The sequence below is a fragment of the Branchiostoma floridae genome, chromosome 5 (genome assembly GCF_000003815.2).
Source record: "Branchiostoma floridae strain S238N-H82 chromosome 5, Bfl_VNyyK, whole genome shotgun sequence".
Classification (NCBI taxonomy): domain Eukaryota; kingdom Metazoa; phylum Chordata; class Leptocardii; order Amphioxiformes; family Branchiostomatidae; genus Branchiostoma; species Branchiostoma floridae.
In genome coordinates, this window is record NC_049983.1 from 5,507,200 (window position 1) to 5,524,604 (window position 17,405).

At 43.9% G+C, this 17,405-nt stretch overlaps 1 protein-coding gene across 1 annotated transcript in view; it reads right to left on the bottom strand.

The window, feature by feature from the left end:
* Nucleotides 1-15,996: 15,996 nt before the first annotated feature.
* The window catches only part of LOC118416055, a 3,398-nt gene continuing 1,989 nt past the window's right edge, over nucleotides 15,997-17,405 (bottom strand). The window contains exon 3 of the mRNA XM_035821107.1: nucleotides 15,997-16,785. Within this exon, the coding sequence (XP_035677000.1) occupies nucleotides 16,035-16,785 (751 nt within the window). The 3' untranslated portion in view covers nucleotides 15,997-16,034. The remainder of the gene's footprint in view (nucleotides 16,786-17,405) is intronic.

Consider the following 17,405-nt stretch of genomic DNA (forward strand, 5'->3'; position numbering starts at 1 on the left):
GACTCGAAAAACTCTGTCTGTCTGTGTCACCAGATTTTATGTAGTCGTCTTGGCCGCGATCTTCGTCAGGATCGAAAACAAAGTGTGAGTGTTGAGCAACGGCACAATTTACATGACCACGTTGGGCCGTGTTGACATAGTCCCTTTGGGCCGTTCCAAACACGAGATAGAGGTGGGAGTGTAGGCGATGACAACCCAAACTGCATACAGCCCCAAGACCTGAGTCCGTACGCTTCAATCCCTACAAACTACTGCCCTGACTACTTCAAACCCCCTCAGTTCTGTTAAACTAAGGCTTTAACCCCTTAAGTCCTAGAATCTTAGTCCTATATCATCAGATTCCCCCTCTTTCTTTATGACCCTTTCGACGGGGAATCCCCTTCCTAAAAATAGCTCTGGGAACCTGGTTTTCGCGTAGTTTTCGCCCGGGCCGGCCAAGTTAGGCAGCAATAGGCTGACAACTCTCTCCCTACAGGACACTCCCAAAGTGCTCGGAAAGAACTGCCCTGGCTGCCGAGCAAATTCTCTGCCGGCCGTAAAGTCTGGTTCGCAAAATAGGTAAACCCCCTCATTGCGTAACACACCGGGTTTGCACTGTCCACTGAAGGGTACTGGTTTATGTGATCCACTTACACAGGGATGTAACGTTATACCTACTCTTATCGGTAAGTGTGGTGGGATCTTTAAAGTACTCGAGATGTGTGCGTCCTCAAACACGGGACCTCCATTTAACGTCCTATCCGAGGGACGTCCCTATGATCCGCAATTAATAGGGGTACTCATTTTCACATGAGCAAAGTGATTAAAATTCAAAGTGTTTGCTGCGATTTTCTTCAGGAACGAAAGTCTACATGGTGTTAAGGTATACAGTAGTTTGAGAAAACAGTATGAATGGTGGACGAAACTTCACCAGACAGTAAGGCTGTATCTGAATATCCTGGGTTGCCGAACATGACAGACGACCGTGTTGAAGTGAGAGTTTAGTGCGCCACCAATTCATAGTCTTGTCTAATGTCAACATGCTGCCCTTAATTCTTGACGCTGACCTTTGTCGTCTCACCACATTTGTCAACAATTACAAGGTACAAAGGTCGCTGGCTTTGCATGGAAGTTCATTGGAAGGACATCAACCCGTTGGGTATCCGACTGAGTAGCAAATAATGTCAACAACTATTGACCTATTGAACAAGATTGTCAACCGTGGATAACTAAGTAAAAGTACGTTTATGGTAAAGGTAGCACTCTTGGTAATTCCGACGTGACTAACAATGGTACTTTGGTTCCATGTATATTGCTAAAAAATGAAACGCCCCTGTTTTCAATCTCCAAGCAAATCTTGCTGTGGCAAATACGAAGGAGTTTAGCCGGCAGAGGAGTTATTGGTCACAGCGAAATAACTCCTCTGGCCAATAACTCCGGCTAAACTCATTCCCATGTGCCACAGCAAGATCTGCTTGGAGATTACCTATTTTTGGATGGACGCGCCCGGACAATAATGACGTTTCTTCCTTGTAACGTGCAGCCTTACCGTAGAATCGGTCGTAAGAGTCAGCCATATAGTATATCAAGTCCGAATGAGTTCCGTATTTACATTATTAGTTTAGGTAATGTTTGAGGCCGAAAAAGTCTTGTTTTTCCGTTCAATATCCAGGCTGCACAGCAAAAGTCAAAGTGAAAACAACTTTTTCCCAGCAAACTTTACCTAGTAAAAGCAAAAGAATGTCAATACACAACTCATACGGACTTGTATATACGCACTCTTGTGACCGCTCAGGCCTGGTTCGGGTTCTCTATGCGTGCTGTATGGTTCCTGTATGTGGGGATCTGCGTTCAAAAACCGGACTCGTCGCATACAAAACGTGTACTGGATAACGGACAACAGAAAACTAAATAATCAGCACCAAACACCGGACCATACCTTGTATAAAGTGTCTCTGGAACTCTCCGGCACAACGTTCGCCACCCACTCGGTTAATCCCGAATAAAATGTACTGCAAGTACAATGTATTAGGATTTCGGAACACCAACCTGGGAAGTTCTAAAAATAGCACCACCTATTCAACTAGGTTACTCTAGGTTACCACTCTGACTCGGCAATGCGTCTCTGACTGGTTACTGCCCTTTTCACGTGGCAAAAACATGACGTCACCATGCATGCGGATGACATTCCTCCATGACGATCAGGTGAATGCCCCTGACTATACGGTAGCCTGGAGTCCGCTCCCGAAGGTCGCTACCCGCGGAGGGACTCCAGGCTACTCTGATAGGCGTGCTCTGCCCGTCATAGCCTGTACTTTACCACTAAAATATGCACAATGGAGAGTCCAGGTGAGGCATTCGTGACACAGGTGGACGCGGGTCGTTGTTTTGGGCCATGGGACCGAACTGGCTGGTGTGTTACGCCGAATGGCGGTTTTACCGTATTATAGATTCATGATGATACAGAAACAGACAGAACCGTCCGCCCGTACACGCGGTTTTGAAATTGCATACGGCACGGCGTGTGGACTGTTGCTATGTTGAAATTAACGTTAAATACGGCATGACTGGTGAAATGTTCTTGTCACACCGCCGGTGAAGCTTGACAATCCAAATCATGATCACTTCCTGGCCCCGTGTGTAAACAGAACTCGCGTGTGTAAAACGAGCGGCCCATGTGTAAAGAGAACCAAGCCGCGGTGTTGAACTTTTAAGCATGTCTAACTTCTGACGAACTTGCCAGAACAATTGACGGTTGAGAATCTAACGTTACTATAGTCTGGTCGGATCGCTGTCTTCAGCTTTTTTTCCATCTCACTCATTGTTTGGGAGCCTATGTTAATTGATTTATAAGAGTCTACCTATTGACTTGGCATGGGCCCAAATTCGTATTTAATGGTTGTCGTCCGTCGACAATGGCATATTTTCCATTGCGCGTTTCGGAGGGTAAACAAATGCGACATGAAAAGGACATTCCTTATCACAATGACATGTCTCGACCCCCCGTATACAATTATCCCATCATGTCCCAAGACAAGTACTGATTCTCAAGGTCGACGAAGATTGTCCCTATGTTTAAAAGGACTTTAGGCGGAAATACAATAGGAAAGCTTTTAATAATACACAAATCGTCAAATATGTTACAATTTTCAAAAAGAAGTCATTCAATAGTAGTAATTAATTTTGTTTCTATTCAACGTACAAAACCGACTCATCCATGTTGAATACGGGTGAAAATGTAGGAAAAGATTAGTTTTGCTACACTTGGTTTGTTCATACGCAATAAGAAGCTTAAGATAAAGTCGTTGTATTTTGATTTGATAATGATGACTGCAAATTGTATATGATACTCAACATACAATTCTATGGGACAAAAATACCCTGTATGAGACTGTGGTATGAGTTTGTACATTAAAACTTTGCTTGCATCATACTAAATTTAAATAGATGAACAGTCGTATATGCTGCATGTGGATTTCACATCCGATTTCATTATCATTATCATCAATACAAATATTTCTTTCCACCTTAACCCAACATACTGAGGGTCATTCTAGTAGTTCTCTCTCAAAGACTTTCGTTTCTCTGTGTTGTTGAAGCACGGGGGGTATGTTAAAACCAAATTTATGTACAAATGAGACCAGTCAGGGAGTCCATTATATTACGTACAGTTACAAAATCACATAGAAGCTGCACATACCGCTATGTTACGATTACTTCATCTAAAATCTAAATTCACAAAACGTAGATAAACAAGGAATCCCAGGACTTTAAGCTTACATGAGAATCCCTCAACGATATAGGTGGAAGAAAATAACTTAGCTACATATACACGTGGTTGAACAAGTGCATTAAGAAGATAACTTATAAGAAGATAACTTATAACTTAACAATTCATCTGTGATTTTGATACAATATATGGCAACTTCTGTTATAACAATCATATGGGACTAAACATCTCCATAATGGAGTATGTGCTTTGTGATGAAACTTACTGTACATTTTTTGTACATTTCAAACAATGCTTCAATCTATTTAAATGTAAATTGATGAGCAATTCTGCACGTTGTACGCCCTTAAGGCTCGTTCTGTTGTAACTCTGTTCTCCTCAAAGTCTGTGGTGGAATGGTGGTAACGCTCAGTGTTGTAATGTCCATGCACTTCTGTGTTTTGCTGAACAGGATTCCCTTGTACCTGACTAACACCATAGGCTGTTGTATATTGATAGTGGTAACAACCATAGTCATAGTGTCCAGGCACTTCTGTGTTCTGACGGATAGGCCTCCCCTGCTCGCTGACACCGTCGCCCGTGTTCTCCCCAGTAGTGGTGGAATGGTTGTAGCGCTCAATGTTGTAATGTCCCGGTCCCTCTGTGCACTGACGAACAGGTTTTCTTTGCATCTCACTGACTCCATAGGGAACCTGAAGAAGAAAAAGGTGGGGGAAATGTCAAACATACTAAAATCATAAATCACTGAGGAGCAAAAGACGCTGTCTTGGTTTTTAAAGAAAACAAAGAATATGCGTACCTACACACGAAGAGTGTACTGTCACAATGTTGAAACAGGTCGAGAGACTGAGAGATTAGTAACGGCAATAACGTGGATGTACAGGTAGCTAAGGTTGCATTTTGTGTTATGCGGCATAACCGTGTCACGTTTCACGTCAGGGCTCTTACCGGCTGGGCATGCAGGGCATACTTTCACTTACTGTGTAACAACAGTCAACACGGGACGGCATCGTGTAACAAAGTCAACACGGAGTCGGCATCGTGTAACAAAGTCAACACGGAGTACACGGAGTCGGCATCGTGTAACATAACTAACAACAGTCAACATGTGGCGGGAGGAACGCATGCCGTTTGCAATGCGGTTAGGGACAATACAAATATTACATACATGATTAGGTGTGACAAAGTGTCACCCTTTTCCCCCTGCCGCACACCCAACATATTTACCACGTACAAACCGTGTAAATGTGCTTGGAGTAAATCTGCTATTTTGGTATGTCAGAAAATATCGGTTCACACACAAGATAATACCATTACGAGTACAGAAAAGGTCCGAAACACCACTACATCGGGTCACTGAACAAAAACTCACCTGAGTAGAGTGTGTGTGTGTGAGTAGCTCCGCCGTCTGTCGCGTCACCACACGATACATTCTGGCACAGTTAACAGCGGGATATTTCCTTTTTTCGTCAGGAACAGAAGCCTGTAGGGTGTAAATATATGAAGTACACAGTAGTCACTTAGTATTGTGAGTAGTGTATTACACTGTAGATAGGTTTGAGTAGGTATGATATTTGAAGGTACAGCAGCCGTCGCATACCGAATACTACGACGGAACAACAGAAAACCGACCGCGTCTGGCTTTCGCACTTTGTCATGCTGCTTGGAGGTGGGTTTTTGCTTGCCAATAGCGGCAAAATACTCCCCACCAAAACCACGCACCACACACACGCGCGCACAATCCCATACATATACATTAACACATACTAGCGCGTAGTGTCGGGACTCATCACCTATTTATTCTGGTCGCCTATTCGCCCGGATGTTAGACACGTGATCCATCCATTGTATAAATATGCAGATTAGAGGCATCTCGTCACTCATCAGGCCGCCTCCAACAACGGCTGGAGCTGAAGCGACGGCTCCTTCGCAAAGCAGACAAAACTTCCCGAGGCGGCAAGATTTGCGTTTGGACGCCGCAGGGTGGTACGAGGCAACCCGAGGACTCCGGCGGCCACGGCGTGGTTACCGTCAGGTCGACGTCTGTTCTTTCCACGGAAGGTTTGGTGTCGGTTTCCAGTGGTCGGTCGGTACATTTTCTGCGCTTGTCCCGTAGTTTAAAATTTCTTTTCGTGTATTGTTGCGTATTTTCTTCTAGCATGCCTGGAATTTCTGAGTACCGGCTGTTCGTTCTAATTTGCATTTCTATCGCCTATTCGTATGTATGAGCTTCTGAGCGGCGGGGCAGGAAAGATCCTGGTGCAGAGGACGGCTGCTTTACACCTTTTTTCTCGTTTTACAGTTTCTTCCCTTTTATCCTAGGCCTGGTCGAGTTTAGGACGCTTTTAGTTCACGTTGGCGTTTTGGCTCCGCGTGGAGCTGAGTGATTGTTGTGTGATTTCGTGACCTTGTGTATGTTTTCCGAGCAGGGCCCGACAGCCACTCCAAGCAGATAATTGGTGCCCACATGGCGAGCTGGTGATTCTCCGGAATTCTTTTGTCCTCGCTATGTTTTGGTATCCACTAGCACTCTAATCCTCTGCGCAAGAAAGCTGTGGGTGTTGGCATTTAATGCTGAGGCGTGGAGCAGAACGAGTTTCCAGATTTTTATGTCATTTTCTGATTTCCGTGAATTTTTCAGGCAGGAACAGAGGACGACAATGGCATGATCCAGGAGGCAAGATGGCGACCCCCCTTGGTTTCTTTGTTTTAGGATTACATGTCACCCTTCTGGGAGAGCCTGGCGTGGCGTTCAGCCAATCCATCTGAGCTTGGAAGGCTGCAGTTGGTACGATTTGGGTGTCATTTTCCGTTTTTGTGGCCAGGTAGAATTTTTCTTTTGCTTTCCTAGTTTGAACGTCGAGGCTGTGTATGGGGTTTCCTGCTACCATTTGTTTTAGTTTGCATGTGTATGAGTGTGCACCTGTAAGGCGTGTGGTGACTGAGTTGTGGACACGCGTGGCCCACGACTACTCCACGTAACGCGGCTCGCTCGCATGTGGGATCTGGGCGGTGTGGAAGTTGCGTATGTTTTAGACTCGTCTGTCTGGGACCGGACCTGTTGCCGGGCGCCCGTCCCTCCCCACCATCTCATGATTCACGTGTTGTTCATACAGGTCTGACGCTCTCCCCCTCCGACAGCAGGGATGCGCGGGACACACCACTGCCAGCTACGGGACACGCCGCCATCAACCTCGCCAGATGTGCGGCCATGGGACCCGTCGGTGGCATGCACAAGCTACAGCAGCAGAGAGGGGACAAGACGCGCCAGGGAACCTGTTAGGCTGTGATGTTTTTCTTTGTGAACCTTGTTTCTTTCACCGATTAGAGTTGTTGAAAACAGATACCAAAGTCCGAGGAGGTGGCTTCAGGGCGCAGCGCTATGAGGAACAGCAGTTTGAGGATCAGGCCCGGCTGGCGTTCCGGTCCCCAACACCACTCAGCCCGCCAGTTCATCCAACTTCACCGGCAGCTCAAGGAACGGACTGTGAGTCTTTTGGTTTCCTTTGTTAGGCAGGTTTCCCCCCCTCATTTCTTAATTTGTGAAATTCGTTTTCCAGTGCGATGGGGTGCCGCGGAATGCTGGATTGTTCGGAATTATTCGAGTAACCCTGTGTTAGCCTGACGTCCTTGTGAATAACACGTCGAGTTACTCGTTTGTTTCTAACGTTATTCCAGTGCGGGGATCCGAGAAGGTGTAGGACGGTGTATCCTTTCTCAGTACGGTGGAATATCATTCAGTGCGACGGGGTGCCGCGGAAAGCTGAATGATTCGGAAAGTATGCAGTTGTTTTAGCCGGTGTGGCATTATCCAGCGCGAAGGGTTTCCGCGGAAAGCTGGGCGATCCAAAAAAAAAACAAAAAAAAAATTGTGCACGTTTTTCGTGACACACTGTGACGACATCCAGTGCGAAGGGGTTCCGCGGAAAGCTGGACGATCCGAGAAGTCTTGTACGATTTATCTCCTTTTGTGACTTAATCCAGTGCGATGGGTTCCCGCGGAAGGCTGGATGATTTGTTAAGCGGAAGTGCGTAAGGACCTGGGCCGGACTGAGGCCTGGCTAAGGAGTGTGCGCGGGAAACGGGCTGTGTGGACAGAAGTGAGCAGCATGACGTGCGTTTGTGCACAAATGATTTTGTATCGCACAGCGCTGATTTACCAGATGCAGTGCAGAGCACGGTTCAGTTATGTTTGGTTTTCTCTTCATGGTTTGACCGATGTGTAAGATTAGAGTGGGTTGATTAGCGTTGGGTAAACGAGAGAGAATACTTAGGAATGTGTGGTTTTACGTAGCGATAAAGTCTAGAGAAGGGCAAGATGAAGTGAGGGTGACAAGTCGACAGGAATAAGAAAGGGATAAGATGAGTAAGGGGAGAAGAAAGGTGAAAGAGCGAAGATAAGGATGGGAAGTTGAGAGAGGGACAAGATAGGAGATGATTTGAAAGAGTGAACAGGAAAAGGAGTGAGAAGATATCTTAGGAGAGTGTCTTCGGAGGAAGATACTAGGTGACAGGAAAGGAAAGGCTCTGAAGCCAGAAAGGGCAAAGGCGGAAGACGACGATTCCCCATCACTTTATAACGGAGGGCGGATAGATGACCAGGACAAATAGGATACTATTTATTCTGGTCGCCTATTCGCCCGGATGTTAGACACGTGATCCATCCATTGTATAAATATGCAGATTAGAGGCATCTCGTCACTCATCAGGCCGCCCTCCGACCACGTCTGGAGCCTGAAGCGACCCACCCGCCCAGCCCTCGGTAAGTTTTTCTGCTTTGCGCGGAATTAGACGCCCGCTTGTAGGCGGTCGTCTCAGCGCATAGGTGACTTTAGGCTCCAGACGACGATTCCCCATCACTTTATAACGGAGGGCGGATAGATGACCAGGACAAATAGGATACTGTTTGTACCGCACTACCAGAACAAACTCCTCTGGACTGCGTCTTTAGTCAGATTTTAGCATGCATGCTGCCGGTTCCACTTGAATCCAGTTTGAAATCTTAAAAGTTTGAATTAAACCCAAGCCAGGCAGTATCAAACAACGTTAACCTGGGGGGAATACAAGTCTCCAACATGCACCCCTCTTGACGGGACGGATTGTGTCACATTTGGACACTGGACACGGATTGGCTATTACTCGTGCGGCGCCCTTCTGTGATTGGCGTAGTGTGAAGTGTTGGGGAAGCCCCGGTTCATGCGCAAGAGAGGATCGGCTTTCGTGATACAGGCCATACAGGTGGAGGGGGGAAAATCAGGTAAACGTTTTAGCAACTGTAAACAGTCGAGAGGAAACAATTGAGATAAATTATGCCGCTGCCGCGAACAGTCACACGGAGCGTACCTTAGGTCACGATGGGCCGCTGACTTCAAATAACTACAGACAACAAACATCACACAAGCATGGCGCTAAAATCCACTTTATCTCCGGCATGGGACGTGGCAGCCAGATAGTATATTGATAGAACAGCCAATATGTTGAATACAATCGCCGGGCCGGTTTGACGATAAAATCGCGTAGACAGTCACTAGCTACCGGTGTGTGTTGAGAACTTGGGGGAGGGGTTTCGCCATTAATTGGATAGGAACGTTAGATAACGGTGTTGACATGAACTCGTGATGAAGTGGGACAAACGTTAACACACTCAGCTGGGAGTAAGGTTTTAGACCTCGGCATTCTTCAAATGTAACACTGGGTAGGGACGAAATTAAAGTTCCCACAGCGTTCAAGTTCTGATGTCAGCAATATTCAACACAAAGCACAACAGTATCATTTAATGAAAGACGTTTATACAAATTAAACGCTGACCTTATTGAACATCGAATATCACAAACCATACTTAAGCTTCTAGCTCTTGATTCCTGCGGCCAGTTAAGGTAGAAGAACACAGTACTGTGAAGGCAGTTACTGTGAAGGCATTTAACCTTTTAAGTTCGCGGGGATTTAATTTCGCAGTAGCGGGAAAATGGTGTATTCGCGGTGGTTTTAAGTTCGCAGTAGTGCCATACTCTGTAATCACATATTGTAATGGAAAAATGTTCGCGGTGGTTTTAAATTCGCGGTTAAGTGGCTACATAAAACCACCGCAAACATTTCTGTATTTAAGCATTGTACTGTTTTCTTGTTGTCTTGCGGCCGCGATACGTCACATGGGACATGACATGTGGCAGCAGTCAGGCAAATTGACGATCGGCAGTGGAGTAAAGTGTTTGAAGTTTGCATCGACCTGAAATGAAAACCTCTCTGGGCGAAGTGAGAGTCCCTATTGGGGGTGGAGGATGTTTTCCAGAAAAAGATATACAATGTATTACTCTACAAGTACTAGTAGGTGCAGTTTCCTCCAGGGCCGAATTGTGATTTTACAGAAAGGTCACCATGAGTAATTTAGACATTGTCAGTGTCCGCACACCTATACCCAGCCTCTCCATTCAACGTCTGAGCGGTAAAACTTGACAGGATGATCCTGTCGATAACAAAGCACTGTTAGCAGGATCATCCTTCCAGCAGTTATGATATGACTGCCTCTTTGTGTCTGATTTTCAATTACAATAGTATTCAAATGCATTGGGGTTATGATTATGGTTAGGAGTGGCTTTTAGGAAAATTTGGCCCCTGGTGCGATGTTAGAAACGTAAACCTACCATTGCTAACTCAAAGTTACCAGTTGACAGTCGACTTTTTGAAAACGTCATTTTGTGAAAAACTTGCTACCAGAAGTATCTTTATAGCAACTACGTGTAGACGTATTGTATTTCTTCTGTTACTGGAAACATTGTTACTATAACAGACATGTAGCCTGTCAATAATTGGGTAATGTCTTTTTCTAGCCTGTCAATAGCCTCTGTGTTGTTTTTATTCTCGGCCCAACATTAACTCCAACTAGAACTGGCACAACCTATTAAACAACACGGCCAGTTGTAATCTTATCTGTATTCAATAGGGCTATCTTACCATGAACACTCACTTTCAATACACTTAGTACGTTCGCGGCAAGCTTTATCAAGTCCCAGAGCTAATAAAGATAAAGATTACCACAATACAAGTACGCACGCGAACCGGTTGTATCCGGAAGAGGTTACTTAAGGTCAAGAGACACCCAATAGTATTTAGTTTTTGTCTGTGCCAATGTGTAGACATAAGACACTTTTCTGCCTGCGATGATTGATCGTAATAGCCTATCAAAACAAGAGTTCAACGACCCAATACCTTCGCCGAATGATTTTAACCTTTATAACTGGTGTATTAGTACCATTTGCATAAATCATATTAGTTGATCATCTCCTCCACCTAAATAACAGACTTACACAATCTATGTTAAGAAAAAAGGCTTCCGTCGCTTTTCCTGATAAGTTATGCGATTCAGGTATTCATTTGCATAATTAATATTCAGTACACAACTTCCAAATGTCACAAGTAAGAAATCCCAATCATTTACCGCTAGGGGATTTTACTAGTAGCTTTTTCTCATTAATTATGCAATTGTTTTGCAAATTTGTATCATATTTATCTATAAATATTCTTCTCTTTCTCAGTTGCAAATGTCACATGTTGCAATAGTCCCATAATGGAACAGAGCGGGTTTTGACAATTTCGTCATTCAATTATGGAAAAAAAAGGCTATGTGTTGTATAATGATATATTCATATCATTGACATCGACAGACACTACTTTTTTGGCATTTGATAAACAATCCAAAAATGCCCCGACCCCTGCCAAAACCGCATAGTATTAGATACAGGCTATTTGAGTGACCACACCAAATGACCAGACGATTGACTGTGTCTCAACATTACAGAGTACACCTGAAAACCATCAAAACAATGTTCGTGAAACGATGACCACGAAAGATAAGTAACACCAAACATGACTTACCCTCTAATATATATATATGTCGACTAATACCTGATATTATTGAAATTTGTCCTGGGCAAGAAACCTTCCTGGCCATAGAGCAGTAGTCACTGTGACACTGCGCCACATGTTGAAGTACACGTCAATATATAAGTCTGGACCGTACCAAAAAGTCAATCACATGGGGATGACGAATCAACACAAACTTGAGTACAAGAACGCTTCCGTGTAGAGGCTAGAGCCTGTAAATATCACGTACTGTTCTTCTGACATGAAATATTCCTGGCTTTGAGCCTTTTTATTTCAGGTGTCTTATTATTTGTCATTATTTTGCCATATGAAAATGTTTTGAATTTCCCCCGACAACATGACCTCCGAGCCATGACGCTACGGAATTGGGTCCATATGGTGAACCAGCGAGGAACCATGAGACACACCTCTCAGGCCAAAATTAAAGACTACATGTATGTACATAACAGTACGTTGTATAATCTTGAAGTTGCCTTAAGGTGAAGGTTTTAACAGGCTATGGAATTACTAGGAGCCGATGAGCAGGTTAAAAAATAAGACGTTCTTGTAGATTAGCCGTAAGATTTGGAGTTTCTCAGACGGGTCATTCCCCCGACGTCTGAGCCGTGGATGCCACACTACCATGTTCACAAAACAAAAAGCTGAACATACTGATACCGTATGATGCACGACATTTCATAGAAAAACTATTTACAAGACATAGACAGATATGACGAATACTAGCGGAGTGCTAAGCTAACATACAGAATCCACTTCCATTCCCAAACAGGAAGGAACACGTACAAATCCCCGCACAGCAATGGCGAGTCATAAACTGTTGCTTCGAATATTTCACACAAAACGTGGTTCACCCATGTACGAGACAAAACCGGTGAGCAAAGGGTCGGACTTAGATTACCTGCGTGTTGTGACTGCAACGGTACAGAGGGGCTGTCTCATACGCACTAGAAGAACTCCTGCCCGCATGATGATCAACACTGGGACATCGGCCCTGTCTGTACTGTCCAACCATGATATTGTCGTGTTGATCCAGAGTTTCTTCCGTAACGAAAGCCTGCATTGTGTCAAGATGTGTAGTAGACAGTAGAAGACAACAGTACGGTGGACGAAACGTAGAAAGCGCGGTGAACAAAGAATTCGTCTGTATGAAAACTTCCCAGGCTCGGAGTCGCGTACAAAGTTTTGGGGACGCTATAGTTTCGCGCGCCAGTCAGCTCCTGTGACGTGATTGGTCGAGCCGCAAGCATTCCGGGGGAATCCCCTATTACGTCACATGGTCACATGGGGCAATGCAAATCACGATTAGTAGGTCAACCACCTCTCACCTCACGTCACCTCACCGGTCAACTAAGAAGGTTTGAATTCCATTGAATGGAATGAAAACACTAGGACAGAAGGTATTTATCCAGAAAATATATTCAATGTACTACCAAAGAAGGCGTTTAGTTTGCTGCCCGGCTGAATTTTTATTTCACAGAAAAGTCACCGTGAGCAAACAAAAGAAGTGTATTCTACACGGGAATTAGTATTTTACCAGGAGCTAAACAACGCGCAAGTTCAGTATCTTAGGGGGTGGAATGTTGTCATAATTGTGGTTCAGTTTTAAGAGCTTTGGATAGTACAATTTGTTTGAGGGCGTTCTTAAATCGCCCCTATATAGAGGGCCATGTATTGCACAAAACAGTCATACACGCATATTCAATGGATAGTGCTGGTGGGGCACTTTGAAGGAGCGTGGTATGTTCTTGTGTAACAGTACCAAACACGGTGAATTAGAAAGGTCATATTGATTTGATTGTAAGGATTATATCCTCTGGGAACCCCAAATATGAAGCGAGCGTGCGAATAAAAGTTCGTCAAAAAGTTGCCTTTATCATGAAATCTAAAGTGGTCAGGAAGGTTGAACAAATGACTAGTTAGCTGCCTAGTGACCGCATTGTATTGCTTTTGTTGCAATTTCAATAAGGTTAAAGAAAAAATGACTGAACACACAGAGTATGGTATACCGAACAATAGATTCCTTTGTTCTTTCACATTTTCTTCATTGATTGTGAATCGACTTAGGTTTTCTACGACATTAATGCATGTAAAGATAAGAAACTACACTTTGCGTCAGTTCGCCATGAAAATGACCTATTATATTACTCATACCTGTCAATGTTATCATCGATACGAATACATAATGAATGTAATCCGCCGTCCTTAAACCCCTGTCACATTTGGCGAAAATCGATCGGACGACGATTCTGCGGCAATCGCCCGAGCCTCGCTTATAATCATAACTTTATTGCACAACAACTGTACAAGGTAGAAAGTATGGCTTATATGTGACACGATCTTCCATCGATACGCCCGAAGATCGTGGATAATGTGACAGGGGTAGTAGGAAGACCATAGAACATTCCACCCATCGATCATTCAACATACCGCAGACCATTGAAATTGTGATCGGGCTCGCTTACCTTTTTCCTGGGCCTGTACTTATAGTCCGGTTAGGTATCCATGTACACGATTTTCAGTCTTTCGGTCTAGACTAGCGGATGAAAGGGATTCTTTCCTCGGCACTACTAAAGTAGCTTCCACCGACGGCGGCTTCGCCAGCGCTCCGCTGTCGTTCGACGTGGACGTTCCGTCGGATGACGTCGTGACTTTAGAGTTGGAACTGACGTTGGAGTCAACACTGGACGAAGTTTGTAGGTCGAGTAGTCCGAGTTTGGCATCTACCTGACCTTTGCTAGGCCACAATATAGGGTTTCCATTTCTCGCGCAGTTCTGGAGGGGGAAATGTTAACCCCGGTAGCAGGCCTGGTGGAGTACGTCCCTTCCTTGTGTGGTTCTTTTGTGTTGGTTGACACGCTGCACAAGCGGATGATACTAGTACCACCAGCTTGGAAGACCTGGCTTTCTGGCTGTCCGAACCGAGAGCACGACCTTATCATCAACGATGAAGTCGTCATCGTGGCTAACCAATCACATCAGACGACTCGTGAAATTCGATTAGAGTGACAGCCAATCGCGCCGTGGTAATTTGAACACAAGCCCCGCCACCTGTACTGCCATTGGTCCAACAATGTAAACATGAAAAGTGATAGTTTCCCCAAGAGAAGGCCACCTGTCCTTAGCGGCTCACTATGGTCTGGGGTTGTCATAGGGCCATGTTGAGTTGATTATATGGATGGTATCCAGGCGCGCATCAATTTTTGGACGTTTAAAAAAAACGTTTTCGAGCTTACTGTAAATCGTATTTACCACAGCCACTGCAAAATGAGCAGATTTATGATAAGAATTTAAAAAATAGTTTATTAATGTTGTAGAAATAGTATGAGTCAGTTCCAAAGTCAAAGAAGAAGTTATGATTTAAAGGACAAAAATAATTGTTCGATATACCATACACTGTACACTGTGTATTCAGTCATTTGTTCAACCTTCCTGTCCACTCAGTCTCAGATCTCATAATGCCAAGCCGGCAAACGTTTTTTTTTTTTATTTTCACGCATGCAGTTTTGGAGTTTCCAGAGAATACATTTATTGTTCTTTCACATATTCGTCTTTTACTTTGGGACTGACTTTGGCATTCTATGACATCAGAACATGTATAAAAGGATTTTTCAATATTTTTTTTGCTATTTATGCTCACTTTGCAGCTGCTTTATACGATTCATAGTATGGGCGAAAACTTCCGTTTTGTTTGGAAACGGCCGAAAGTTAATGCGTGTGGATGTCATCCATATGATTATATCAACATGGCCTTATGTCAGATTATAGCATCCTCCCCAGTTTATTTGAAGTCTACCGACCATCTCTTCCAGAAAACACACAAGAGAAGTGTGCGAAAATAAAGGATACCTCCTTAGTCTTAAGACCAAAGGAGTTATTGATTCTTCAGGCTTTCAAGTTTCATCAAAAAGAAAAATTGGACAATTGGACATTTTAACGTGGAATTGGAACCACCACCTAGATTTTTCATACCCTCCAAGCAGAGGTTGGGCGCCTCCGACTGTTTTTTTAACGTTTTTTAGTCGTTTTTATCGGGCTCTCTATTTTGTCATTTTTCTGAAGTACGCCAGCTAGGTTTTGACACAGCAACATAAAATACAAAATAGAAAGCCCGATAAAAATGACTAAAAAACGTTAAAAAAACAGCTGGAGCCTAACCTCTGCTTGGAGAGTAGGTTTTTCATACAAATGGATGATTTTGTCGGAAAGAGAAAACTCTTTGATATATAATCAAACGAATTATATTTATAGGCAAACCACAAAATAAAAACAACATAAAGCACACAGCGGTACATCACAAATCATGTTTATTTATTTGAATCCATTCCATGAAATCAGGTACAGCATTTCAGCAATGATAGCTAATCGATTTGTGTAAAATTCTACATTTAAAAAAAAAAAAATTCTTAAGTCTCGCATTTTGTTTTGCATTCTATACAATAGCCAGTTAAACTTGTGGCTCTGTTTGGGTTTGGGCGTCCCTCTTACCACAACCATTATCAGTCTTCACACCCCCTCCCTTCAACATCCTCAGAAGTGCAAGTCTACATCTGTACAGTACGTACACAACCAAATGAAAAGCGGGCACCACAAAAATTATCATCGCTACGATCATATAAGCCGTTCTCTTCGTCTTCCCCGCAAAGTCTAAGAAAGCGTACACCTGGCCGTATTTCTTGAATCCGTCCAAGGACGAGATCCAATACACAAAGAGCAGATACGTCACCATATACAGTAGTGGGTAGATGACGTGTGCAATTCGTGTGGGGATTCCACAGATGAGTACATCCGTTACAACTATGACTGAGTTCATGATGTGTAACAACCAACTGTTGTTAGTGGACGTATCACCGCCCATGGCGGAGTAATACAAAATGGAAATAGTCAGTGCGTGTGTGCATGAGATATCGTACAGTGCCCAGTCTAACTTTATGTACCAAGGGAGTGAGTTTCTATTTTGTTGGCGATGTCTACTAGTAGGAAGACTTCTTTCGCTAGTTAGGAGGCTTTGTTCCATCTCGTCGTTCGGCCCATTTCGGTAAAAGTCGTCGTCTTCTCGGGCGCCTTCGGCTGAGTCGTCGTAGAAGTCGTCGTGGTTGTCCCTGCCGCCTTTGACGTGCTCGCGAAGACATATGGCGGCGGAGACGCACATGTGCGCGGTCAGGGCCACGAAACCCCAGTGTGTGAACTTCAGGAACCTGTAAAAAAATGTAAAATGCGTTAATGAATGAATGAAGACCTTTATTGTACATTCATACCCACTGGGTTTAGTACAGGTCACAACAAATGATACAACATGATATAATGATACAATGAATCTACACTACTCAAGGATCGTATTCTACTGCGTACATTCGGCTACTTCTCGTTTCTTTGTGATATTGAAAATGTAAGAACAGATATGCTTTATAAGTAAAGGTTTGTCTAGATTCATAAGGAATATAAATTTGTCTATATTACTTAGTTGTATGAAGTGGGGGAACATGGGTTCTATTAGTCTGTAGAGTTCAGCTCTCTCTTTCTTGTACAAACTACATTCTACTACAAAATGATGTTCGTCTTCTAACTTATCTAGATTGCAGTATCTACATATTCGGTGTTCTAGAGGAGTGCGGTTATGTCTTCCGGTTAATGGATACGTAAGAACTAGAACGGAATAGAAGGACAAATGCGGCTTTTAGTGCCTCAAGAAAGTTTAAAGTGAAAGTGATATCGATCTTGTTTAGCTTCATGAAGAGAGAATCTTCCACTGGACGCGAAAGCGAAGATAGACGCTATGCCATAACTGTATAGTATGTACTTACATGTACAATGTGCC